The sequence below is a fragment of the Pseudophryne corroboree genome, chromosome 4 (genome assembly GCF_028390025.1).
Source record: "Pseudophryne corroboree isolate aPseCor3 chromosome 4, aPseCor3.hap2, whole genome shotgun sequence".
Lineage (NCBI taxonomy): Eukaryota > Metazoa > Chordata > Amphibia > Anura > Myobatrachidae > Pseudophryne > Pseudophryne corroboree.
In genome coordinates, this window is record NC_086447.1 from 847,994,909 (window position 1) to 848,022,108 (window position 27,200).

A 27,200-nucleotide genomic window follows, 5' to 3' on the forward strand; every position below is an offset into this window, starting at 1 on the left:
GGGCTTCCATCTTCAACACTCTGCACCAATTGATGCAGACTTTCTGTGCAGCTACAAGACCAGCTGGTAAGCCTTGATACCCGGGGATCACCCTTTTTACCACCGGTGCCACCACCATTTACCTCCCTGCCTCCTGCTACTTTCTGCCTTTTCACATTACTCCTACCCCCACTAAAGTCATTCCACTGGGACATTGTGTTTTATCTTATTTTTTCCCTCTATGATCCACGTGTTGGACTTTTGCTCTGTGTCAGCTGTGCGGTTCAGCTCTATTGGTGGAATTATATTGTCATCTATCCTCCATATATATTGGCTGCCTATTATTTGCATCCAACTCATTGAGGGTAGTTGTGGAAATTTTTTTTGACTTTTACTCATCCCCATGAGTGAAAAAGTGTGTTTAGGTGTTACAATTGTGCGCAATTAAAAACAGAATTATGCAGCAGAATCACACGTAAAGACGAGTGTTCATCCAACACTCAAAGAAGCTAAACGATATTCTAGAAAATTACGTGCTCAATCCTGCGCTATTCTGCTTAACCATGTAAAAAATAATGGGGGTCATTCCGAGTTGTTCGCTCGGTAAAAATCTTCTCATCGCAGCGATTTTCCGCTTAATGCGCATGCGCAATGTCCGCACTGCGACTGCGCCAAGTAAATTTGCTATGCAGTTAGGAATTTTACTCACGGCATTTTCATCGTTCTGGCGATCGTAATGTGATTGACAGGAAATGGGTGTTACTGGGCGGAAACATGCCGTTTTATGGGCGTGTGGGAAAAAACGCTACCGTTTCCGGAAAAAACGCAGGAGTGGCCGGAGAAACGGAGGAGTGTCTGTCCGAACGCTGGGTGTGTTTGTGACGTCAAACCAGGAACGCCAAGCACTGAACTGATCGCAGATGCCGAGTAAGTCTGGAGCTACTCAGAAACTGCTACGAGGTGTGTAATCGCAATATTGCGAATACATCGTTTGCAATTTTAAGATGCTAAGATTCACTCCCAGTAGGCGGCGGCTTAGCATGAGCAAATCTGCTAAAATCCGCTTGCGAGCGAACAACTCGGAATGAGGGCCCATGTGCACTGCAGGGGAGGCAGATTTAACATGTGCCGAGAGAGTTGGATTTGGGTGTGGTGTGTTCAATCTAATTTGCAGTGTAAAAATAAAGCAGCCAGTATTTACCCTGCACAGAAATAAAATAACCCACCCAAATCTAACTCTTTTTGCACATGTTATATCTGCCTCCCCTGCAGTGCACATTGGGGGTCATTCCGAGTTGTTCGCTCGTTGCCGATTTTCGCTACACTGCGATAAGTCGCTTACTGCGCATGCACAAGGTTCGCAGAGCGCATGTGCTTAGTTATTTTACACAAAAGTTAGGTATTTTACTCACGGCATAACAAAGCTTTTTCATCGCTGTGCTGATCGTAGTGTTATTGACAGGAAGTGGGTGTTTCTGGGCGGAAACTGGACGTTTTATGGGAGTGTGCGGAAAAACGCAGGCGTTCGAGTTGCAAAACGCAGGAGTGGCTGGAGAAATGGGGGAGTGGTTGGGCGAACGCTGGGTGTGTTTGTGACGTCAAACCAGGAACGAAAAGGACTGAGCTGGTCGCAACGGCTGAGTAAGTCTGGAGCTACTCAGAAACTGCTAAGAATTTTCTATTCGCAATTCTGCTAATCTTTCGTTCGCAAATCTGCCAAGCTAAGATACACTCCCAGAGGGCGGCGGCTTAGCGTGTGCAATGCTGCTAAAAGCAGCTAGCGAGCGAACAACTCCGAATCACCCCCATGGTTTGGCCCAACTGCTAACAAAATTCCTGCTGCCGTTTTAAGGGCGTGTGGGAAAAAACGCTACCGTTTCCGGAAAAAACGCAGGAGTGGCCGGAGAAACGGTGGAGTGTCTGGGCGAACGCTGGGTGTGTTTGTGACGTCAAACCAGGAACGACAAGCACTAAACTGATCGCAGATGCCGAGTAAGTGTGGAGCTACTCAGAAACTGCTACGAGGTGTGTAATCGCAATATTGCGAATACATCGTTCGCAATTTTAAGATGCTAAGATTCACTCCCAGTAGGCGGCGGATTAGCATGAGCAAATCTGCTAAAATCCGCTTGCGAGCGAACAACTCGGAATGACCCCCAATGATACCAAAAATGTGCATAAAGAAACAAACAATCATGCAAATAGGTGTGTACATGCAAAGCACCACATCCAAATAAAATATAAGTGTGGTTCCTACGACTCCTGTTGGTTGGACACTTATTCACCTTGCACTGCCACTTTGGAGAAGCCCCTACAGGTTCAGGAACTGTGGCCGCTAATCCCTGCCTGATTACATCAGTAGGACTCTGGTGATATGCATGCAGTGTTCCTGTGTCTCTGCCATAAAAGGATGTCTTACATGTGATTTTATACTTCTATTTGTTGTAAGTGCAACTTGTATTAAAATGCTCCTATTTTATACAAAATACTGCACTATAATTTATTCTTTGTGCTGATTCCCTCTGTAATGGGTAATACCCTTGTGAAGGAAGCACTATTGTTTTGATTTTAGAAACTTCTGTTACAAAAGGACGGCACTAACCTCTACATGCATTGAGAAGCTATTTACAGAAGATTTTGATCAATTCATCAGTCATTTATAAAAGCTCAGTAACTTTATATTTTATTTTGATGTGGTGCTTTGCATGTACACGCCTATTTGCATGATTGTTTGTTTCTTTATGCACATTTCTGGTATCATTATTTTTACATGGTTAAACAGAATAGCGCAGGATTGAGCACGTAATTTTCTAGAATATCATCCCCATGAGTGCTGGGCTGCTATGTATCTCACCGCACCGTATAACGTACTGATCAGGATGTGACTGTTTGACCTCTATATGCTTCATATGTGAGCCCCGATGCCCTCTCACCATCTCATACTCTCTGCGTTCTCCTGTTATTGTTGCTCCCTTACTCCGGCACATCTGCATGGAAAAGTTCCTAGTGTCCACGTCTTTGACATCTGCAGGAGCTGCAGTGCCGCCCCAGGACGACACTCCCTGTGGCAATTCCTCTGACCGCTCGACCTCCTTCCAGCGCACACGCAAATCCAGACCACCCGCTAAACAGCCGAAAATGAAGCCTACCGATTTGGTGGCTGTCTTAGGGCCCCTTTTGGATGAAAAATTGGCTGTATCAAAGAAACCATTGAGTGCACTTTAACTCAGCTTAACCAGCACTCAGGCCATCTGGATGAGGCGGAACAGAGGATATCATCTTTGGAGCATGACCTATTAACAGCTCGGCAAACTATATAGGCCAAACAACTGGAGATCTCCGGCCTATCAGAGAAGATCAACAATCTCGAAAATCGTACCAGGCGAGCAACCTATAAATCATAGGCATCCCGGAGTCTATTAAGGGTTAAACAGCTTATGGATCTCCTTTCATCAGTTGGCTATGGACTTAAAAGGAGCGCCACCTGTAATTGAAAGAGCCCACAGGGTTGGACTGGAATGGAAGAGTTCTGCTGGGCGCCCATGCCCTGTCATCATGAGGATTCTGAACTATGCGGACAAGATGAAACTCCTCGACCATTATCGCAAAACCTCCAGCCTATCTTATAGAGGCAACCACCTCCTCACATTTCAGGATTTCTCTGCTCTTGTAGCCACTAAACGCAGATTGCCCCATCTGCAAGCACCTTCTTGATGCCAAGGTTTTCATTGCTCTACCTAGTCCGCCTGCGAGTCTTTGAGGATGGCAAGCTACTATTCTTTGATGATCCTGCTGAGGCGAAGCTGCACTTCTCCCGACCTGATACTTGACTGTTGACTATCTTTTCCTACTTGTGCTTCATTACTGTCCCGTTTCTACATTCAGGTCTCACGTGTGAAGTATTGTGTATATGATACATGTACACTCATAGTTAATTTTCTAAATGTTTGATGTTTATGCTGTTCTTGTTGCTGTTTTTTAGTTTTTCATACTATGTCTGCCTGGGCCGGGGCTCTCTTCCCCTCCTGGGGTGTCCTCTCCCTGCTCGCTGGAACGGGGGGGAGACCCTATTTCATCTTATTCTTATTTTCATTACTGTTTCCAGCTGTGGGAGTAGGCAAGCATAGCACCTGTTGCCTCTCCACAACCTCATATAAATGGAGATTTTCACTATAGTTTGCTTCGTATTGTATCCTGGAACGTGGAAGGGCTTAATCACCCAGTTAAACGTAAGAAAGTGGTGTCTCATTTGAAAAGCATGGCCCCTCATTGGTTGGAGGACCCTCGACATTCCTTACGTGCTCCTCGGATTGGGTAGTGTATCTCAGCCCCATACCACTCTAAGTCTAGAGGGGTGGCTATCCTCTTCCACACCAACTAACAATACTCTATTCATAGGAAGCTTCTTGATCCTGATGGCAGATTTATATTGCTAGATGTGTTTATTGACAATACTGTATATACTCTTCTTAACTTATAAGCTCCAAACGTTTCTTCTGACTCTTTTTTTGCAGCTCTTTTAACAACGCTTCTCACCTGGGGGGGCCAAAACCTGATTGTTGGTGGGGACTTTAATCTGGTCGTCAACACATCCATGGACAGGTCCAGAGTAAGTACTCACACTGCTGATCCTTTCTGTCACCTTCTGCCCTCCTTCTGCACACACTTTGTCCTACCTGACCCGTGGCGCATATTTCACCCTACTCAGAAAGACTTTTCATTCTATTCTCACGCTCACTCATCTTACTCTAACATTGACTACATCTTTACCTCTACCTGCCTTTTTCCTAAGGTTACATACATGTCTATCGCTGACATTGTCATATCAGACCACGCTTCCATATCTTTAAATATTCAATTAACTTTGCCTCATCGCTTTTCTACATGTTGGCGATTCCCTGCATACCTAAGCCATTCTACTGATTTCCTTCTACACCTCAGACAGTCCTGGATTAATTACACTTTAGATAATAGTGAACAGAATACGGATGTGCCGCTGTTTTGAGGTGCTGCTAAGGCGGTCCTTAGGGGGCATGTTACGTCTTACACTCACTCGAAAAGGAAAAAGTATTCTTCACAACTATAGACACTGAGGGGGTAATTCAGAGTTGATCGCAGCAGCAAATTTGTTAGCAGTTGGGCAAAAAGCCATGTGCACTGCAGGTCGGGCAGATATAACATGTGCAGAGAGAGTTAGATTTGGGTGGGTTACTTTGTTTCTGTGCAGGGTAAATACTGGCTGCTTTATTTTTACACTGGTAATAAGTAAGGGACAAGGGGGAAGGGAAAACTTCTGCACTAGTCAAAAGGTCAATAAATGTTCATTCTGGTGTATTACAAACCCCATTAATACATATATTGTAATGTTAATTCACATTCATATGTTGGGGGTGCCGCCATAGACAATAAAGTTAAGGACACAAAGAAGATAGAGAAGATTGTCTCTTGGTTGGCGCACAAAAGGAAGAAGAAGTTAATCAATCTAAAATATAACTTTTAATGATAATTAATTAAAACGATGTGAAATATATATGGAATTTTTTTTTAAATAAAAGATACCGTATCTATTAAAAATTATATCCACTGTATGTCATTTATTGTGTTCCCATTTGTAGTAGTATTGTTATTCAAAGAATCTGGACCACTCGTAATGATCTGAACATTTCCAATACAATTGTGTGGATAGGGGTCCAATGAATTATTGCAATTTTTGATAGTCTCAAAATTCTCTAAGATAAGAGTCTAAATGAATGCTTGGTTGGGGTGGAAAATTCCCTGTATTTCTATCTAACCCTGATTTAGTTACCTGAATATGATGCTGGCCGAACTGCCATTAGGCAGTAATTATTTGTCAGCCTATTAATCATTTATAGTAGGGTAGGATATTTAGCAACATGGTGGGTTAATCCATTCAAATTCTCTATCCACATTTTTGACGTTTGCAGAGAGAGCACCCTGTGATATGCTGAGCTATGTACTGGTGCAGTTCTATTATCTAATACCACAGCCCCGTAATTACTCATATAGATTTAATCTTTTCAAAATCTCCTGTTAACATTACCAGAGTAATTTATTGAGAGGAAACCACTGTAACATATTAGAACATACAAAGTTGCGGTTCTCTTTTCCACTACCGCAACACTGTAACTGGTTCGATATAATTAAACCTCATCTGTTACAGAGAGATGCATAAACAGAATGGGACATGCTAGCATTTTTAATAGATACAGTATCTTTTATTAAAAAAAAAAATTCCATATATATTTCACATCGTTTTAATTAATTATCATTAAAAGTTATATTTTAGATTGATTAACTTCTTCTTCCTTTTGTGCGCCAACCAAGAGACAATCTTCTCTATCTTCTTTGTGTCCTTATTTTTACACTGCAATTTAGATTTCAGTTTGAACACACCCATCCAAATCTAACTCTCTCTGCACATGTTACATCTGCCCCCCCTGCAGTGTACATGTTTTTGCCCAACTGCTAACAAATTTGCTGCTGCGATCAACTCTGTATTACCCTCTGAGAGCGACACTTACGTCCTCTTATCGACGGCATAAACAACACGGCACCCCTGCTCACAAAAAAGCTTATCTTTCAGCCAAACATAATTATGACATCTTCCTTACTGAACGTGCTCAATCATCTTATGATTATCAGAGGAATAAATTTCACAGATGGGACAACAAATCGGGCAAATTGTTGGCTAATTTGATTACGGGTCCCAAATCCCGTACATGGGTCAATGCCATTAATGTTTCAGGGAAAATTGTCTCAGACCCCGATACTATTTGTGCAGAGTTCATGCGCTTCTATCACTCCCTATACACCAAGGGCCCTGATGATATTGTTGAGGGCCGCTCTTTCCTTGAAGAGGCCAATCTCCCCGCCCTTTCCCAAGAGGAAAGGGAATTTATAGGGAGCCCAATAACAGCTGAGGAAGTTATTGACACTATTAAAACCCTGCCGAATAATAAGAGTCCTGACTTCTATAAAATGCTCCGGGAAGACTTAGCTCCCACTCTCACATCTCTGTATAATCACATCCTCACCTCTAAACAGACCTCTCTCAGGTTCAATGAGGCTAAGATCATTGTCATAGCGAAACCTGGTATTGACCCTTCCTTGACTAGCTCTTATAGGCCAATTTCCCTCCTTAATCAGGACTTCAAAGTTCTGACTAAACTAATGGCTACTCGCCTGCAGTCGTGTCTCTCTTGCATTATTTCACATGCGCAGTTGGGTTTTATTAAGTATAGGCGGTCGGTACAAGGTATTACAGCTGCTCTGGCTGCTATCACCCACACTCATACTCACAAAATTGTGAATAACATCTTGATCAACCTCAACGCGGAAAAGGCTTTTGACAGGACTGCCTGGCCTCACCTTGAGAGAGTGTTACGTTATCAGCGTTTTGGGGAGAAATTTTGTCATCTCATTCACTCCCTCTATACCAACCCTACTGCGCACGTGATAGTCAATAACGTTTCTCCAACTCCTTTCACCCTCAAAAGAGGGACCAGACAGGGTTGTCCTCTCTCCCCACTCCTCTTTAATCTAGCTCTAGAACCCTATATACGCTATATCACCAATTTATCTATTTTTCAGAGTATAAAAATTGGCGCTCAAGAATTTAAAATTATCGCGTTTGCAGATGATCTTCTTCTTCTCACTTCTAACCCCAAGCAGTCTGTCTCAGCGCTGCAGGACACTATAACATGCTTTTCTTCCTTTGCTGGATTCTCCATTAATTATGATAAATCGGAGGCCTTAGCCCTGTTTCGTCAGGCGACACTGGGGTGGGACACTCCCTTTCCATTCCGAAGGGCTCACTGTCACATCTCTTATCTTGGTGTCTTACTACCCTCTGATCCCACTCTCCTTTATTCCTGCAATGTTCATTCTATCCTCAGTAAAATTCAGACTGAACTCGGCCTCTGGAAAAATTTACCACTCAACCTTCTGGGTCGCTGTAATCTTGTTAAGATGGCTAGCTTCCCGAAATTAAACTATGTCTTCCAAATGGTTCCTATCCTGCTTAAGAAATCTGACCTATCCCTCCTCAACTCTCACATCTCTAAATTTATATATTTCAATAAGCGGCCTAGAATAAGCTCTTAAATTATCCCAGACAGTACAGAATGGAGGACTAAAGTTGACTGACATAGAGCAATACAATAGAGCGTGTATCTTCTTCGCTTCGCCATGGACTGGCTTAGAGGCATGAACATTTTCACTGATTCAACTCTAGATTCCCAACTTAGTGCTCCCCTGTCCCTTACCTATATTCTGCATGCACGCAACGCTGATCTGAAACTACCCTACCTAGACAATTTGCTCTTGACTTCTACTGTCAAGGCGTGGAGAATACCCATAAAATCATTAAACCTACAATTCTCTCCCGCTTACCGGCAACCTAGACTTCCAAAAGGGACGAGTCTTGCTTCCTTTTCATGCTTGACGCTACGCATGAATTATACATATTCATAATCTCCTTAATTCTACGAATCGGCCACTTACTTTTGCTGAAGCAGTGGAAAAATATAACATCAGCCCCCTTCACCAGTTTTACTACTTTCAGGCCTCACTATCTGCAGTCTGTCCTGTCCAAGCTACAAAAACAAGACTTCCTGAACCCTCTAGACACGCTTTTACACTCTGGCACGTACTCTATCTCGACCATTTATGCCCGTATATGCACTGAAATTATCCCCACATCTGGTCTCGCACAACTACAAAAATGGTCGTCTCAAATCCCCTCTATGTCCCCTGAAACAATAATGGACAGTTTTGCTACGTCTTTGAAATTTATTCCAGCAAGCATTTACCAAGAAATGTCTTATAAGATTTTGCACAGGCCTTACTTATCCCCCAAAATAATTAATTTCATGGGCCTTTCTGATTCGGCGGAATGCATTAAATGCTCTGCACCAGTGGCCGACATTATGCACTGCTTTTGGCACTGCCCCCACACACAAACATTTTGGAGTGAGTTACAGACATATAGTTCCTCTGTGCTAGATATCCACTTTCGTTGCACTGCCTCCTGGTCCCTCTTTGGCCATCTCCTCGACCAGCCAGATATTCCTTCTCAAGATAGAAAGCTAGTGGTGCTTATTTCAGCTGTAGGACGGAAGTCCATACTTCAACAATGGATACACGACACTCCTCACGCTCTGCCCCTGGCAACTTCTAGATTACTTTTCCTATTCACAATGGACTGGTTGGAAACGTCTCTTAACAAGGAGATTCTGACTCCTGCACTGTTTCAGTGCTGGGGCAAGTTTATACATATGCTGCCCTCTTCCACCAAATTGGCTATCCAACAAAGTTTCCACTGTACTACATGGTACTGTCATCAACTCTTGGATAACAGACCTCCCATTTCCCTCCCATAGCCTCCATTCTTCGTACTCCACACCCCTTTTTGCCTCTTACGATTAGACACTCCTTGCAGTCCTTTTCCCCTCCCGCCTTCGCTACTTTTCTCCTCTTCTTTTATCCTTCTTGAATCTTCTTAGATCTCCTTCTTTTATGCTATTTTCTGATTTGTTGGTCTCTTTATGGATGGGCCTTGGCAGGTAATGTTTTTTTGTGTGTGTTTATTGTTTATATTTATGTTTTTGGTCTCTCATGTGGGTAGACGTTTTCTCACGTCCAACTTTTTGCTAATTCAGACCTACTATTGACCTCTTTTGCTTATTGCTATGTTTTACAGCGGTCTATTTTTCTATATATCTTGTGTTATGTGTTAAAAAATAGAAACAATTTTGAGGTACTTTTTTTTGAGACTACAGTATGACCTTGCTTTGTTTAGTATGCTTTATTGCATTATTTTTCTCCTTGTGCATATGGCCATTCTTATGTCTTTTATTGCATACTGAAGTATATTCTGAACCTCAATAAAATATATATTGGAAAAAAAAATTATATATATGTAAAGGTTCCCATACCAATGAGAGGACCTAAAATGTTGGACATTGCAATCTAATTAAATGCAAGTTATACTGCTCTGTACTCAGACACTGGGATCTAGAAGGAATCCAGCATTATCAGTCTGTAACCATGGGTGGGGCCAGCTTGTGAACTGAATCATTATTCTAGACTACAGATTGCAGCCTACTGTACCTCCAGACTCCTGTGAGCCAATGACAGACAAGAAAATGACAGACAAGCAGAGTGATATCTCCTGTGCTTAGGAAGCCGGCAGGTCAGTGACACACATACACACCGGCTCCCCCCTGCAACGTGTGGACGGAGCAGAAGCACCAGGGACAGCAGCCGCCAGTGACTAATAGGCTGACACACAACATGAAAGCTAACAAAAACAAAGCAAAGAAAAATACAGAGATGATAAAGTAAATGATGGGGTGGGGTGATGATGGGGTGTAGTCACAGCTGAACACAAGGCGCCGGATGTAATGAATTCCGAGTTGGTAACCCGAGGTACGGGTTCCCGGCTGAACTCGGAAGTTTTTTTAAAAGTGTCAATCATTTACAAGGCATTGTTTTGCCTTGTGCATGGTTACCGCTTTAAAAAACTGTCAGAGTTCGGCTGGAAACCCACACCTCTGGCCAACTCGGACTTCATTACATCCAGCCCATGTTGCCCACAATTGTACTTGCATTGCGTGCACAGAAGTAAATGCACATGCTTGCCCATAAGCAGCTATACATATCTGTGCAGCCCCGCTGTCCCCATGTAAATGCTGGGCTTCATAGCACTGTCATTAGCCCTATCCATAGTGCATGCGATCCATCTGAAAACTGGGGCATCATCAAGTACGCAAACTCTGCATCACCCGCAGCTGCATTAACCCACGCTCTGCCTCTCCTCACTAACTGCAGCAAACACCCACTTACCAACCAGCTGCACCCATTCAGCTGCAGGTGGATATGTGACGGAGTTGAGTTGAGATCTGTCTGCAAAGCTGACTTGCACTAAACAGTATACAGTCCTTAGGTCGACCTTATTTAGGTCTACAGTCATTAGGTGGACCACTATTGGTCGTTACACATTAGGTCGATGTGACCATTAGGTCGACATGGCAAAGGTCGACATGAGGTTTTGTTGTTGTTTTTTTTAACCTTGTCATACTTTACGATCCACGTGGACTACAGTTGGGAATAGTAACCTGTGCTGAGCGCAGCGATAGCGGAGTGAGGAACCTTGCCCGAAGCATGGCGAGGGAAGCGAGCCATGCGAGGGGACACGGTGCACTAATTGGGGTCCCCGGTCACTTTTAGAAGAAAACACCCAAAAAAATCCTAAAAACATAATGTCGACCTGTCAACCATGTCGACCTTTTCTATGTGTCAACCTGACAACCATGTCGACCTTTTCCACGTGTCGACCTAGTGCCTGTCGACAAACAGTGAGTCAACCCAAAGAGTGTCGACCTAAATAGGGTTCGACCCAACAAACCCATTCCCATTAAACTGCACATCAGCCCCTCTTTATTGATTAAAATGGAATTTATACCTGTCCTTCCTGCGACTCCATCTTTCAACATTGCTTTTTTGGGGGGGATTGGGGGAGGGCGGAGGCAATATGAGATTATCAATCTAGAGCACCCTGAAGCTTTAATCAGGCCCGGCCTCCATTCCTATAACACTGTTTCTCAAATATAACCAGGTCTCATAAGACCATGCAACAGTCACCTATATGTTTTGTGGATATTATCAGTAGTTTATTTTGCCACTGAAATAAAACTTGTATTTTAGGATTAGCAGTTCTTTCGGAAATTGTGACTCGCAATAGTTAGTGTTTGCAGCTCGTGCAATTTACTTATAGTTCTGCAAGGCAGATGACGCCTGGCCTAGTACTTAGGAAGCCGCCAAGCATGAGTGGATCTTGGTGCGGGCAAGCAGTGCCTTCGCCCGGGGTGCTGCGGCCTGGGGGCGCGGCCGCAGTCACCCCGCAGGCACCGCCGCCTGCCCGCACCCCGCTCCACGGCTGCCGCAGACGCCGTGGGCTGTGTGGGCGTCCGCTGCAGCCGGCTCCAGGGACAGACACTAGAGGTCAGTATTGACCTCTAGTGTCTGTGCAGCGCTGCTATGGGAGAGACGTCATGACGTCTCTCCCATAGAGAGGAGCCAGCGGCCAGAAGGAGCAGCAGCAGCGATCGGGAAGCAGGAGCGGGGCAGTGGTAAGTATTGTTTTGGTTTTTTTTTGTGTGTGTGTGTGCACAACTACTGGGGGCAAAGAAACGGGGCACAACTACTGGGGGCAAAGAAAGAGGGGGCACAACTGCTGGGGGCAAAGAAACGGGGCACAACTACTGGGGGCAAAGAAAGAGGGGGCACAACTACTGGGGGCAAAAAAAACGGGGCACAACTACTGGGGGCAAAGAAAGAGGGGGCAAAACTACAGGGGGCCAAGAAACGGGGCATAACTAATGGGTGCAAAGCAACAGGGGGCACAACTACTGGGGGCAAAGCAACAGGGGGCACAACTACTGGGGGCAAAGCAACAGGGGGCACAGCGACAGGGGGTACAACTAGTGGGGGCAAATCAACTGGGGGGCACAACTACTTGGGGCAAATCTGGGGGCACAGCTACTGGGAGCATAACTGTGGCCACGCCCCTCCCATGTGAAGCCACGCCCCTATTTTGCACACACAAACGGTTTTGCTGCGGGGGGCCCCAGTGGAAACTTTCGCACTAGGCGCCACAAGGTGTAGAACCGGCCCTGCCGCCAAGCTGATAACTGTAGACTTGCCTTTACTGGATAGGAAAAGAGTTTCACAAATCCGAAATCATCCCCCGTAGCTAAAGATTTTTTGTCTTTGGTGAGAGAGGCGGCATTCACGTCAGTGACATCGCTGTGGGCAGGCCAGATACCTTCACACGTAGGGCCCAGCACGCAGGTCCACGAGTGCCACTCTATCCGTTCCATCTGTAACAAAACAATTTGTAACCAAAAAGAAACAATACGTATTATCACACACAAAAACGAAGGGAGGGAACGTGTACGTAAATAGTATTGTTTTTTCCCCTAATAGAAAATAGCCCCTTTTTGCGTTCATAGTCTAAGTACAAAATAGGCCAGCCCCGCTGTTATTTTGCACTGTGCTTGCTGTCATGTGTTTATTTCTTTGACATTTCTTTTATTTCTTTTTCAATAAATTATTATTTGAAAAAAGAAGTTTAGAGATTAAATGCAGAGCGTTCATTGCTGCGAATTCTCAGGCGGGATGTTCTGTAGAGAATAGAAATTTAAAGCGCTCAAAAACTATCCACTTTTACAAATAATTCAACAGTGTTTTGTGTACAGTATATACAGCAACCTTGTGACTGAAGCGAGAGAACAGTAGTAATAACAATATATTTTTACAGAGCTTAGTATTATTATTTTGCAAAAAGTTTAACCAAAACAACAATAATTCCACATTTGTCATTTACAACCTGTTGGTTAATTTTATGTCTGTGCTTACTTGAGTAAAGCTCTTTTCTCATATTTGAGATGCTTCACCTGTAGGGAGGTGTGAGGTACTATTAGCGATGTTGCTAATATTGGGGGTCATTCCAAGTTGATCGCTAGCTGAAAATTTTCGCAGCGATGATGCATAAAAACGACACTTCTGCGCATGCGGCGCAATGCACACGCGCGACGTACTTTCACAACGAATGATGTAGTTTCACACAAGGTCTAGCGAAGCTTTTCAGTCGCACTGCTGGCTGCAGAGTGATTGACAGGAAGAGGGCGTTTCTGGGTGTCAACTGACCGTTTTCAGGGAGTGTTCGGAAAAACGCAGGCGTGCCAGGAAAAACGCAGGCGTGGCTGGCTGAACGCAGGGCGTGTTTGTGACGTCAAAACAGGAACCGAACAGTCTCAATGATCGCAAGCGCTGAGTAGGTCTGAAGCTACTCTAAAACTGCACAAAATTATTTTGTAGCCGCTCTGCGATCCTTTCGTTCGCACTTCTGCTAAGCTAAAATACACTCCCCAGTGGGAGGCATAGCGTTTGTGCGGCAGCTAAAAACAGCTAGCGAGCGATCAACTCGGAATGACCCCCATTGGCCCTCATTCAGCTTCAGTTGCAGTTTTGCTAAATTAGCAAAACTGCTTGCGATCGCATGCTGGGGGCCACCCAGCACTGGGCAAAGCCGCCCAACATGCAAATGGGCGACAACGATGTGATTGTACTTCAACTGCGATGACATTGCTGTCCCCGCAAACTAACCCCACCCCGTTTTTATTGGCCCGCCCCCACAACGCCGCATTACTGCCCCGCGAACGCTCTGCCTGTCAATCAGAGGTGTTCGCATTACTGAGATCTCCCTGCCCGCGCACATTGAGTGTGGGCCCTGCGTGTGCGCACTGCCCCTGAAAATGGAGAAATGCGATCGCATCTCAGTAGCAACTGCTACTGAATAAGGCCCATTACCCGGATATGTGTTCCAACGCTGTTCTGACACTTCCCCAGCGGATAACTGAATTGCCCAATACTGATCTTACGCCTTTAGTCTCTGAGCTGGTGTTAAAGCCACAGGCAGAAAAGTGGCAGCTCAGGAAATAGAGCCCTACTAACTTTGCAAATATGGATTTCAAAGTGTAAAAGTAACAATGGTACATGCATAATGTCACACATTGGAGCTCTCAGAACATTGCTGGCCCGGTTTGACAAATCAGTCAGGGATTCATAGGATTTATATCATGGAGAGGTTACTAGAATAAGCAGCCATTTACCCAGAATGCATCCTACCCTTGTTTATTTTACAAGTGGTACATTGCTCCTTCCAACCAAGAGGGAGAATACTCCAATACCAATGGTCATTGGAAGAGGATAAATGAGAAAGGTCTACCTGGGTTGTAACTCCTAATAAGCTACATTGGTCCATGACTCCCTGCTGAATTTTATAGTGGTGCATCCAGTAGTGATGTCATGAGATCAATACGTTTACTTAGAATTCTTAGCAATATAGGGATCAGGAAGTGATCTGCATTGCATAGCAAACTCACATAGAGAAAAATAAATACAAATACAGTAGTTTTACTGAAGATTTTTTTATATATATATATATATATATATATATATAAATTTGTCTTCAATAATTGTAATTTTTTGTATGCTCATTTTTTTCAACATTGCTCTTCACAGTTTTATGTATATTTATTATTAGTACTTACAGTACATTATGTATCAGGTCTGCATCTTAGTGGGTACAATTGTACTCTACACAGACAGCATAAAAAGCATTGGCTATTATATTATTGCTTGCTCCACTCAAATAACTTTCAAAATACTGTGGTGAAGCCGTCGGAAAGGAAAGAGATAAAGCAGTCAGGGGGTTAATCAGAGATGGACACAGAACGCTGCATACGCAGCAAGATCTGCGTCCATCTCCTCACATGCTGGGGGCTGACCCAGCAGACGGTAACGTCACTTAGCATATGTGGCGAAGCCTCACAATGTGTCCGCATTTTAATTGTGGACGCATTGAATTAAGGTTGACCCCTGCCAGCACAGCCTGGCTGTGTTCTCCGGCGGTCTGCGGTTGCGTGAAGTCACACGCAGCGGCTGACCGCAAAACGCTGCATCGTCGCTCTCCCACCACCCACCACTGCCAATCATGTTGCGGACGCACCCGCAATGTGAATGACCGCGCAGGCGCAATGCGCCCGCAGCGCAGCCGCAGTTTACTGATGTACAGCAAACTGCGATGCAGCCACATTAGCGGCCAAGTCCAGTGAGGGAATGACTGTTCTGTCCCAAATACAAACCAATAGGCAGACATGAAGAGGACACAGTATATGCAGACACTGTTGTACAACAGAAAGTCTAGTAAAATAGTAAGCGAGAGACAATACCTCTGCAGATTTAATGACGTATCGTTTTCCTCTTGGAGCTTCAAAAAATAACTGTTCTTTGGCACCAGTATTAACTTGCAGCAGTTTACCTTTATAATGACAAACATAATTGGCAGTATTATATAAAATGCTGAAGAGATTGTAATTCATTTCTTCCATCACTAAGAGAGCGAGTTCTGTATCCTGCATGGCTGCTGCATGTTTAGCATTGGTTTATACTGAAGATGAAGGTAATCATGGCAATTAACGGGGATTAGACTATCATGATATATCATCTTTTATTAAAGTAGGCGCAGTAACATAATGCTGGGTCCTTCAGCATCGTAGTTGCATTTTTTCTACTGGACTGTGTAGGAGCTCAGCCTGCTTTCCCTTCATGTCACATCCTTCAATGTCTTTAGAGCAATCTAACCTGTTATTTCTCCATTGATTATCATGTCATCCACTGTATTTATTTCTACCATGCCTTCCCCTTCCTAATCATCTCTAACTACCATTAGTCTCTCACCCACCCTAAGCGACCTACAGTAGTCATGACTGATGGCAGTCGGTTCCCTGTAAGCTGGCAATGAGAAATAACTTTGTATTTATCAGAATTCTCGAGCCGGGATAGTGACTCCATAAGAGCTCATCCCAGTATAGTCTCCGCATTGAGAATTATGGGGACTACAACACTTAATGGTGCCCATACACCTGTGCGATGCCCCGCGACACGACATCACGGGGCATCGCACCGGCAGTTCAAGTGTGATGAAATCGCACCTGAACTGCCAAAGTGATTACCATGTGATTATGCGATAGATCGCATGGTAATCACCTGATGGGCACGTCACCGCTGAGTGGGAGCGGCCTCTGACCACTCCCCGCGGGTGGCCATCGCACATCGCAGTGCGATATATTGCATGTGTTTTAAAAAACACATGTGATCGCACTGCGATTCGATAAATATTATGTGCAGCACATACTATCTTGAGACGCGAGATTCGACTGGCTTGCCCGCACATCGTGTCGCAAGGTACCTAAAATGTGCATACAATCCTTCGATTTCTCTCACAGATCCGGTGGAAATCGAAGGTTAGCACCGATTATCTCACAAGTGTATGGGCACCAATAGCTGAATGTACAAGATATATCTGGTGTCTCCTGTGCTCAGCCTTTGTCAAATAGCCTTGATTCTAAAACAGCCCAGCTGCATGATTTTGTATTAAAAGACCTTTAAATTTTATACTCTGTCCTATTACTACTACTCTACTACTCATATTACTAAGTGTAACGTCTACAGATGTGTCCTCTTACATCCTTGCTGCCGTCACGCTAAACATGCCGTGGCAGGAATCGGTAGCGACGAGCGTCTTTTTTTGCGTCTTTTTCCACAGAAATGTGTCTTAGATTAATGTAATCGGACGCACAAGCAACTTCTGCTGATTAATATGATATGCGGCATGCCTATACTCTGTGTGTAATGGCAGCTCTATCTGCATCCGAACTGCCACAATACAGTGTTTTCCATAGTCGCAGTCACACGCAAAGTATAGTCATGCTGCATATCATTTTACTCAGCAGAAGCTGCTTGTGCGTCCTATTACATTACTTTGCATCTAAGTGTCATTTTCACAGAAAAGATGCAAAAAAAGATGCTCGGCGCTAATGAGTCACACGGTACGCACGCGTTATGTGTAACGCGACTTGTAGCGCACGGAGCAAAGATGTAAGAGGACACAACTGTATTCTCATTATAAGCCCACATTCAATATATACAAATGTTACTTGTAGATAACACATACAAGGACATAATTAGCTACTCTCCCAGAAGCAGCGCTGTAACTAGACATTTTAGCGCTGTGTGCAAGAAACAGCATTGGCGCACTCCCCCCCTCCCCCCCACAAATTTAAAACAGGGCCAGTGTGCGCCGTAGGCACGTAAAAACATATAGGGCGTGGCTTCACGGGGAGGGGATGTGGCCACACAATAATACCAATTCATATTACGCCGAACAATAGGCTTCATTATTCAAATTACGCCGCATAGTAGCGCCACTTACACACATTACACCAGGTAGAGCCCCTTTAATACATTAAGCCAGGTAGAGCCCTTGTCATACATTACGCCAGGTAGAACCCCCTTTTACATATTACGCCAGGTAGTTTTACACATTACACCGGGGAGGGAGAGAGAGAGAGAGTTAGTTTTTATATTTACATTTGCTCCTGAAGCAGCTACCTTCCACCAGTCTCCTCCCAGCCAAACGCTGCAGACACAGAAGCGGAGTCTAACGAGGGATCGGAAGCTGCTGGGCAGTGGAAGACAGACTGATGATTGCGGGTGCTGGCCAGGTCGCGGTGGATGCGGGCAGTGGTGGCTGGTGGGTGATGTGCCGGTTCTCCGCCCACAGTGCCTATGCGCTGTGGGCAGAGCACACTCGGCACACACCTAGTTACAGCCCTGCCCAGAAGGTCTGGGAGACTCCTGATTTTTGAGCAGTCCCCCGAACCCTTAGAAGAAAGGGTGGATGTCTCACATCCCGCTCACTTCCTAGTGAAGTGGGCAGGATGGGTAGCACAATGCCGGGTACTGCGGGTCCGTATGGAGCCAATATGACACAAATTGCATTATTTTGGCCTTGCCTCCTCTTCTTAGACCTGGGATTCATAGGATTATGCCACGATGGGAGTTGGGCTTATGACAAAAGCACGGCCACCGCCTGTAGCGGCCAACTGCAACTCCTCTCCGGGAAGTAGGTAAGTATGACACAGGAGCTGACGGAGAGATGAACGCACCTCTAGAGCGGGCACTTACAATAGTGCTATCTTTGGTACAAAAGAGGTCTTCGAAAACAGGCATATTTATGTGTAAGCAGGGCTCTGCACAGGCTGAAATTCCATCGACACGCCCTCTGTGAATTCAGCCTATGTGCCAATGCCCCACTAACACCCAGATACTTCTGCCACAATAGATATGCAACTATTTGGTGTATGATTCAGCATCACCCAGCCCTACACTCCACTCCGGAACATGTGCAGTGCGGAAACACACAATATTCCCACTTGCGTTCAGCTCTGCATTAGCCCTACTATGAGTTAGATATGAATACCTGACCTATACTTTTATGATAAGGTATAAACTGCACTATGCTAGCTGCGGCATGGTGCCCACCTCAGTATCATGCCTACTGTGGGGATTGCCAGGAATGGAGGTTCGTAGAGCTATAAACTAGCACATTTCCCATCCTGGAAAGCAGGACATTTGTCACATGGCGGAAAAATCCGGTATGCGGACATAAGGTTGGCACTCACTATATGTACAGTGAGTACACTGACCACACAATGCCAGAGCAGGGTCCTGACATGGGATTATTGCTCCTTACTGCAGATTACCCATGACAGCGTTATAACTTTAAACATGCCTATATATTTAAAATGATAACACCTGCAGGGGTAAAATGCTGCAAAGAGCATTAAACCCGTTTCAGAATCTAGATGACGTCATTGTGAGGTTGACTGTAACATAGTGGGGGTACACCTACCATACCCAACACAAAAATTAAAAGCTGCTTCATTGTCTAGAACTCCAGTTTTATTTCTCTATAACAGCAGAGTATTACACAATGGTAGAGTAAGGGCCCTACACACTGGCCGATCCGCCGCCGAGCTGCCCGACGGCGGATACGGCCGACGGGCGATCTGGCGGCGGGGGGAGTGAAGTTTCTTCACTCCCCCCGTCACGCGGCTCCATTGAAGTGCAGGCAAATATGGACGAGATCGTCCATATTGGCCTGCATGCACAGCCGACGGGGGACCAGCGATGAACGAGCGCGGGGCCGCGCATCGTTCATCGCTGGAGCCTCCACACTGAAAGATATGAACGAGTTCTCGTTCATTTATGAACGAGATCGTTCATATCTTTCAAAAAAAATCGGCCAGTGTGTAGGGCCTATAACACTGGGGCAAATGTATTAATCCTGGAGAAGTTTAGAGGGAGATTAGGGAGGTAAATGTGTGGTTTAGAGACTGGTGTAGGAAAGAGGGGTTTGTGTTCCTGGAACACTGGGCGGACTTCTCAGGCAGGCGCCATCTTTTTGTCGCGATGGATTGCACCTGAATGAGGAGGGGGCAGCGGTGCGGGGGGGAATGATGATTAGAAGGTTGGAGGAGATTTTAAACTAGGTGCCTGGGGGGATGGATTAGGAAGAATTAGTGGGACAACTAGAGAGAGAGGAAAAGAAGGATGTATAAAGTATAATAGAGGGGGAAGGGGAGAGGAGAAAAATAGTCAGCGATGGTAATTTAAGGAAAACTCAAGTCCCTAATGAAACGCTACCTACAACAAAACTTGTGGATCAGGGAATTACTAAACTTAAGTGTATGATTGCAAATGCAAGAAGCCTAACAAGTAAAATGGGGGAACTAGAAACGATTGCACGTAATGACCAATATGATATAACAGGCATTACAGAGACATGGTGGGACGATTCACACGACTGGGCAATAAACATGGAGGGGTACACCCTCTTCAGGCAGGATAGGACTAATAAAAAGGGAGGGGGGTGTTTGTCTTTATGTTAAGCCATTCTTAAAACCATATTTAAAGGAGGTCATTCACAAGGGAACTGGAGATAACGTGGAGTCATTACGGGTTGAGATTTCGAGTGGGGGTATACATACAAAAAAGCTTTTAATAGGGACATGCTATAAACCGCCAGATATTAGTGTGTCTGACGAATTACAACTCTTGCAGCAAATCAAAAAAGCTGCAGGAATGGGAGACGTCAGTATCGCTGGGGACTTTAATTACCCGGACATAAATTGGAACACCGAAACAGTAAATACAGCTAAGGGTAACAGGTTCTTAAACATGCTAAAAGATCATTACTTGTCCCGGGTAATCGAGGAACCAACTAGGCATAGTACTATACTGGACCTTGGTGGTCATTCGGAGTTGATCGCATCCAGCAACTTTTTGCTGCTGCTGCGATCAACTAGTACACGCCTATGGGGGAGTGTATTTTAGCTTAGCAGGGCTGTGATCGCTTGTGCAGCCCTGCTAAGCTAAAAAACTGTCAAGCAAAAGAAGACTAGGCCTGGACATACTTACCCTGTGTGACGTTCTCTGCGATGCTGGGGCCGGCTTTAACGTCAGACATCCGCCCTCCGTTCTGCTGGACACGCCTGCGTTTTCTTCTCCACTCTTCCCGAAAACGGTCTCCAACGGTCCGGATCCGCCCAGGTACGCCTTCTTTCTGTCAATCTTCTTTGGGGTCGGCTCTGCGAGCGCTTTCTTCGTAGGACGCGACATAACCCGGCGACCCCTGTCGCCAGGCAACGTCACGCGCATGCGCATTCCGAACCTGTTCGCACCGCAGCGACAAACCGCTGCGTGCGAACGGGTCGGAATGACCCCCCTAGTACTAACTAATAATGAGGAGATAATATCAAATACTAAAGTAGGGGAGACCTTAGGAAATAGCGATCATAATATAAATCCTTGTATAATACTAAACAAGGATTTATCAAACGATCTGTTTATCAAAAAAACGCTACATAGGAAACGAGGACACCCCCTGAGGTTACAAGAAAAAAAAATTCATACACAGCGGAGAAAAGGGTTCTTCACAGTAAGAGCAGTAAGGATTTGGAATTCTCTGCCAGAGAAGGTAGTAATGGTGGATTCAATCAATATGTTTAAAAATGGATTAGATAAATTCCTAGCTGAAATAAATATCCAGGGATACAGCATTTATTTAATATAAAAGTTTATAATACAGTTTGAACTCGATGGACATTTGTCTTTTTACAACCTCAACAACTATGTAACTATGTAAGTGATAAAGCATTGATAACTGCAAGGTGATAACGCACCAGCCAATCGGCTCCAATATGTAAATTTATAGTTAGGAGCTGATTGGCTGGTAGTTATCACCCTGCACTTATCGCTGCTTTATCACTTCTCCCGGCTTATTACATATGCCCCTACAACTGATCAGCACCAGGAAAGGATGGCAGTGTATAACTAACGGAAGTAAATGTTATTTTGTTACTACCTCACATATAGTCAGACGCAAGTACAAACACAGATGGATTCTGCCAATGTCTGTAAACGACGCATGCTCCACAGAATGCAATGGTGCATGTGGTGCGCTATGCAAATGCTTGCGGGTGGAGATTGAGAGTGCAGACAGCTCAATCCATCCATCAACAAGTGGCTCTTTACGTGAAATGGGCATTTCTGAGTGGATAACATACAATTACAAGGAACTGATCAGTCTCTTGGGAGTATCATGGGAGTATAGGCCAATTGCTGTGCCCATTTGGAGCATGTGGTCGGGGGATGGGGCACCTGTTTCTGATGGATCATTTGCACCCAGCACGGTACTGTCCTGATATTAATACTGACAGCTGCCTTTCCGCATGCAGACGCAGGGATAATCGGCACAGACGGGGGGGGGTTCTCCTAGCAGCATAAGGTAGTAAGCAGGTTGTGTTGTTATTTTATAAATCTGTATATATTTTACCTCTAGAGTCCCAGTCGATGTGCGTGATGTAGCTGGAGGCACCTTTGCAGATACCGACTCTCTTGCTTGTAACTACATTATAGATATCAACAAAATTATCATGTGACGCCACAGCCAGGTACTTTCCAGCATCTGCAAAATACATGAAATATAATTATAATGTGTTATTTCTATGCCAGGAACAATGTCAGATTAGGGGGTCACTCCCAATAAAGACATCAGTGATGAATGAATATCTGCACCTCCAAGGATAAAGAGAACATCACCAGCAGGGTAAGGATGAAACCAAGGCAAGCGTTCTGTAAATAATATATAGCAGCCGCTGCTGGACTGTGATGGAGATAACCATAGTCTAAATGTAATAGAAAATGATGCGGGAAATAACGATTTTTTCCTTCAGTCATGTGCATTACCAATAATTACAGCATTTCATGAAAAATCCAATTTTGTGTATTGAGCTGTTACTAAAGCACATCATTAAATAATCAATCATAAGAACTTTGACTGTATAACATTTACTCGTTATAATACTGCTGTATATACACAATACAGTACAGTGAATAATGATGGTGCAGCTGTTCAATGGGCCCGATTCAGACCCGATTGCTGTTGTGCGAAATCGCACAGGGGCCGATTATCGATTGACTGCGCATGCGTATGCACCGCAATGCATAGGTGCGTCGCCAAGCAGCGACAGGATGGTGCGAAAATTTCGATCGCACGGGCGTTCACAAGGTGATTGACAGGAAGAGGATTTTTGTGAGTGGTAAATGGACGTTAACAGCGAGTGTCAGAAAAATTGCAGGCGTTCCCAAGCGTTTTCAAGGATGGGTGCCTGTTTGTATCGCACTGTAGGAGTAAGTCCTGGGCTACGTACAGACTGCACAGACTGGAAAAACCATTCGATGGTGAGTGAGTTGCGAACGGAATTGCAGCTGTCCGCTGTCTGGCAGAATTTTTGCATGCCGTCCACATGCATTCACACACTTGCACGGGGTGGGTGTTCACTCTCTATGGGCAGCGGCTATCTGATTGCAGACTGCTGCAAAAACGCACAGCAGCAATCAGGTCTGAATCGGGCCCAATATACAGGCTAACTTCTTCTGAAAAAGCAGTTGCTCCCCCAGCACTAGCAGCTGTTCCCCCTTTGCTTTCCTGATAAAGCCCCTGTAACAGGAGCGAAACGCGTCAGAAGTATTGGACCTCTGCAGAAGTATTAAACCTCTACCTTGCCACCGCTATTGCTGCTGACTGCCAGCCGTACAGGAGCCGGGAGGAGAGAAACCACACATTGGTGCTTGCACACAGCACACGGAGGATAGGACTCACAGTGCCTTGAGGTCGGGAGTTACTTAAACAGCAGGTGCCAGCCAAGGTGCCGGATCCCGCAACCAGAGACCACCCCGTCTGATACCAGGACTCTCCCGTGCTGACACTGCCGGTGGAATCCGCACACAAGGCTCCAGTGTGGAGCGGTCTGATACACTGCATTATTCATTACTAAGTGGCATGATATCGAGGAACTCTGATATTAATTAACTGTTTTGGAATCTAGTCGATATATGGTGTTAATTAAATCACCATTGATTATATGGAATATTCAAGTTAATCCAAGTTCACAGACTGAGTTCTAATTTTAGTAATAATAATATACATCTCTGTGCGCAGAATTGGTTTGGATCCACCTCCTTAGTGATATTAAATGTATTGTAAGTGATTGTATTTTGTTATCTTAAAGACCGGTCTAGTTTAACTAAAAATTTCTTAATACATTTTACATTATACATAAAATTTAGAGTTTGGATTTGTGGGACTTTCAGCCATATCGGACTTTTAAAATAGCGCAGGAGGATAGTCGTTTGAGTTTCCTGATGGTAGGCAATAAAAACCTAATACTGATTATGTTCATCTTTGGAGAAAAAAAAAGGATTTTTTGGTACTGACTGTTAAATCCATTTCTCATCTGGGGATGCAGGAGGTGGGCACTTTGTGGGTAATTCAGAGTTGATCGCAGCAGCAAATTTGTTAGCAGATGGGCAAAACCATGTGCACTGCGGAGGGGAGGGGGCAGATATAACATATGCAGAGAGAGTGAGATTTGTGTGGGTTCTATTGTTTCTGTGCAGGGTAAATACTGGCTGCTTTATTTTTACACTGCAATTTAGATTTCAGTTTGAACACGCCACACCCAAATCTAAGTCTCTCTGCACATGTTATATCTACGCCCCCTCCTGCAGTGCACATGGGCCCTCATTCCGAGTTGTTCGCTCGCAAGCTGCTTTTAGCAGCTTTACACACGCTAAGCCGCCGCCTACTGGGAGTGAATCTTAGCTTCTTAAAATTGCGAACGAAAGATTCGCAATATAGCGAAAAGACATCTCTGTGCAGTTTCTGAGTAGCTCGAGACTTACTCGGCATCTGCGATCAGTTCAGTGCTTGTCGTTCCTGGTTTGACGTCATAAACACACCCAGCGCTCGCCCAGACACTCCTCCGTTTCTCCAGCCACTCCCGCGTTTTTCCCAGAAACGGTAGCGTTTTTTCGCACACACCCATAAAACGGCCAGTTTCCGCCCAGAAACACCCACTTCCTTTTAATCACATTACGATCACCAGAACGAAGAAAAAAACGTGAGTAAAAAACCTAACTGCATAGCAAATTTACTTTGCGCAGTCGCACTGCGGACATTGCGCATGCGCACTAAGCGGAAAATCGCTGCAATGCGAAAAAATTTACCGAGCGAACAACTCGGAATGACCCCCATGGTTTTGCCCATCTGCTAACAAATTTGATGCTACAATCACGTCTGAATTAGGCCCTTTAAAGGTTAACTTTTTCTCTAGTTACAAAGCACCGAAGGACAAGATGAATAAAGAAACCAGGTAAACTTAGAAAATGTGTCGACAGAGGACCAGGTAGCTGCCTGGCCCATCCCAAGGCAAACACTGATCTGCTTTCAGTGAGTAAAACTGCAATCTATAAGCAGGCACCTGGAACCAGAATAAGGCTGCTAAATGGGTGACCTGTTCCATATGGCTATAGTCTGCTTGAATGCTGGCCAAGTTCTTTTCTGTCTGTCACAAAGCAAAGTCCTACTCAGTTGAATCTTGTTTGAACCACATCCAGGAGAGCTTCCTGTCCTTGATCACTGGAAGATGCAGGCCACTTCAGTGAATGAATAAATATGATCTCAGTGTTAAGATGGAAACTTAACACCACCTTAGGCTGAAAAGACATAGCTGTACTGTACATAAGACAGCTCTGTCATTAAGGAGATAGACCAACCTGAAATGCCAAGGAACAGTCATGACTTACACTAAAAATGCCAATGCATCCCCGATCATGGAAAAACATGGCCCCAATGCTTCTCCAGCAGACTGAACACCTCTGGATGGAGAAGTCCTGGGAGAATAGAGTGTATGCTCAAAAAATCCACCTATCAATTCTCCAAAAAAATGTAAAGCAGCAGAAATCACTAATAGAATGCTCCACCAAGGTTGCACCATGGGGTCATGCACCCTTGTTGGCTGCTCCTGATAAGCCATATCTAAAGACATGGAATAAGAAATTTTGCACCCAGTCTAGCCAATGGTTCCCCCTAACATTTCTGTCAACTAAGAGGAAGAAAATAACCTTCTTCTACTTCCCTAAAGTATCTACCCCTGAAGTTGGTGGATCATCCAAGTCTCCTATATGCAAAGCCTGAAATAATGCAGTGATCACCAAATGATTTGCCTTTAAAGGAGGTAGAATAATCCGGCTCAGAATTAAACTGAAGTAAGGAGAAGAGTCTAAATTCCTAGAAAATTAGACTGCAGTCCCCTTCTGGTGCTTGCGCAATCTGGAAACATTGGACAAAATTCAGGAGCCTGTCCAATGAAGAAGACTGCCCACCAATCCTTAAACCAATCTTTCCATCAATCTAGTTCATGGTTCACTATGGACCATTACCGAGGAACCTGACGTGACCAGAGTTTCTGTCTTCACGATATGATGCCGGTACCACCTGAGGACTAGGAAGGTTAACACTAACCACTCTAGCACCTACAGCAAGCCGAGTCAGCTCAGCAAAGGAGAGAGCCAGGGATCTCACCCAGGCAGGATTCTCTATCACACCTGCCCCCCTCCCTTTAGTCAGCCACGTGTGTGACCTGTACCTTGGGTACCTGACACCTGGAGCAGGTAAAATACAAAACTGACAATCTTACTCCAGCCTTAGCCTTGGAACTGTTACTTTACTCAGAGGTCAAAAAACAGCAAGGGAACAACAAAAAGACCCTAACAGAATCTGATCTAGAATAAGCAAAGAAACTGATCTAAGCACAGAATAAACTATAGCATTCTGGTACAGACCACCTCAATAGTCCCAATAACAGATAAAAAAAGTGATGGACAGTATCTGTAAAAAGAGACGCCTGTGCACTTACAGTAGCTCCCCAAGGATTTCAGACAACAGCCAGAGCCTTTAGGACAGCCACAGCACTACAGACTGCATATCCGTACAGGAGTACACTGGCACAGGCTGTCAGCTTCAGCTCTGCTTGGGAGTATACTTTTGGTGGACTTTTAATCTAACATAATTCAGGGCCTATTTCACACCTGATTGCTCCTCTGCAAATTTGCAGAAGTTTCGATCAGATAGTTGGCGCCCAGACAGAGTGAATACCCGCCCTGTGCAAGTCTGCATACGCCATGCAAAAAGCTTTGCAAACAACGGTCAGCTGCAAATCCGTTTGCAACTCACTCACCATTGAATGTTTTTTCCAGTCTGTGTGTAGTCCAGGACCTACCCCTACAGTGTGATAGAAACAGGCTGTTTGGGGCCGTAGCTGACGTCACACTCCCTCCCTGAAAACTTTTGGGAATACCTGCGTTTTTACTGACACTCCCAGAAA

At 44.8% G+C, this 27,200-nt stretch overlaps 1 protein-coding gene across 1 annotated transcript in view; it reads right to left on the reverse strand.

Annotated features, from left to right (window-relative positions):
- The window catches only part of EML6 (EMAP like 6), a 363,450-nt gene that overhangs the window by 87,306 nt on the left and 248,944 nt on the right, over positions 1-27,200 (reverse strand). Inside the window, exons 23-25 of the mRNA XM_063918642.1 lie at positions 22,307-22,438; positions 15,798-15,886; positions 12,705-12,881 (exon numbers count right to left, since the gene is read on the reverse strand). Of these exons, the coding sequence (XP_063774712.1) occupies positions 12,705-12,881; positions 15,798-15,886; positions 22,307-22,438 (398 nt within the window). The remainder of the gene's footprint in view (positions 1-12,704; positions 12,882-15,797; positions 15,887-22,306; positions 22,439-27,200) is intronic.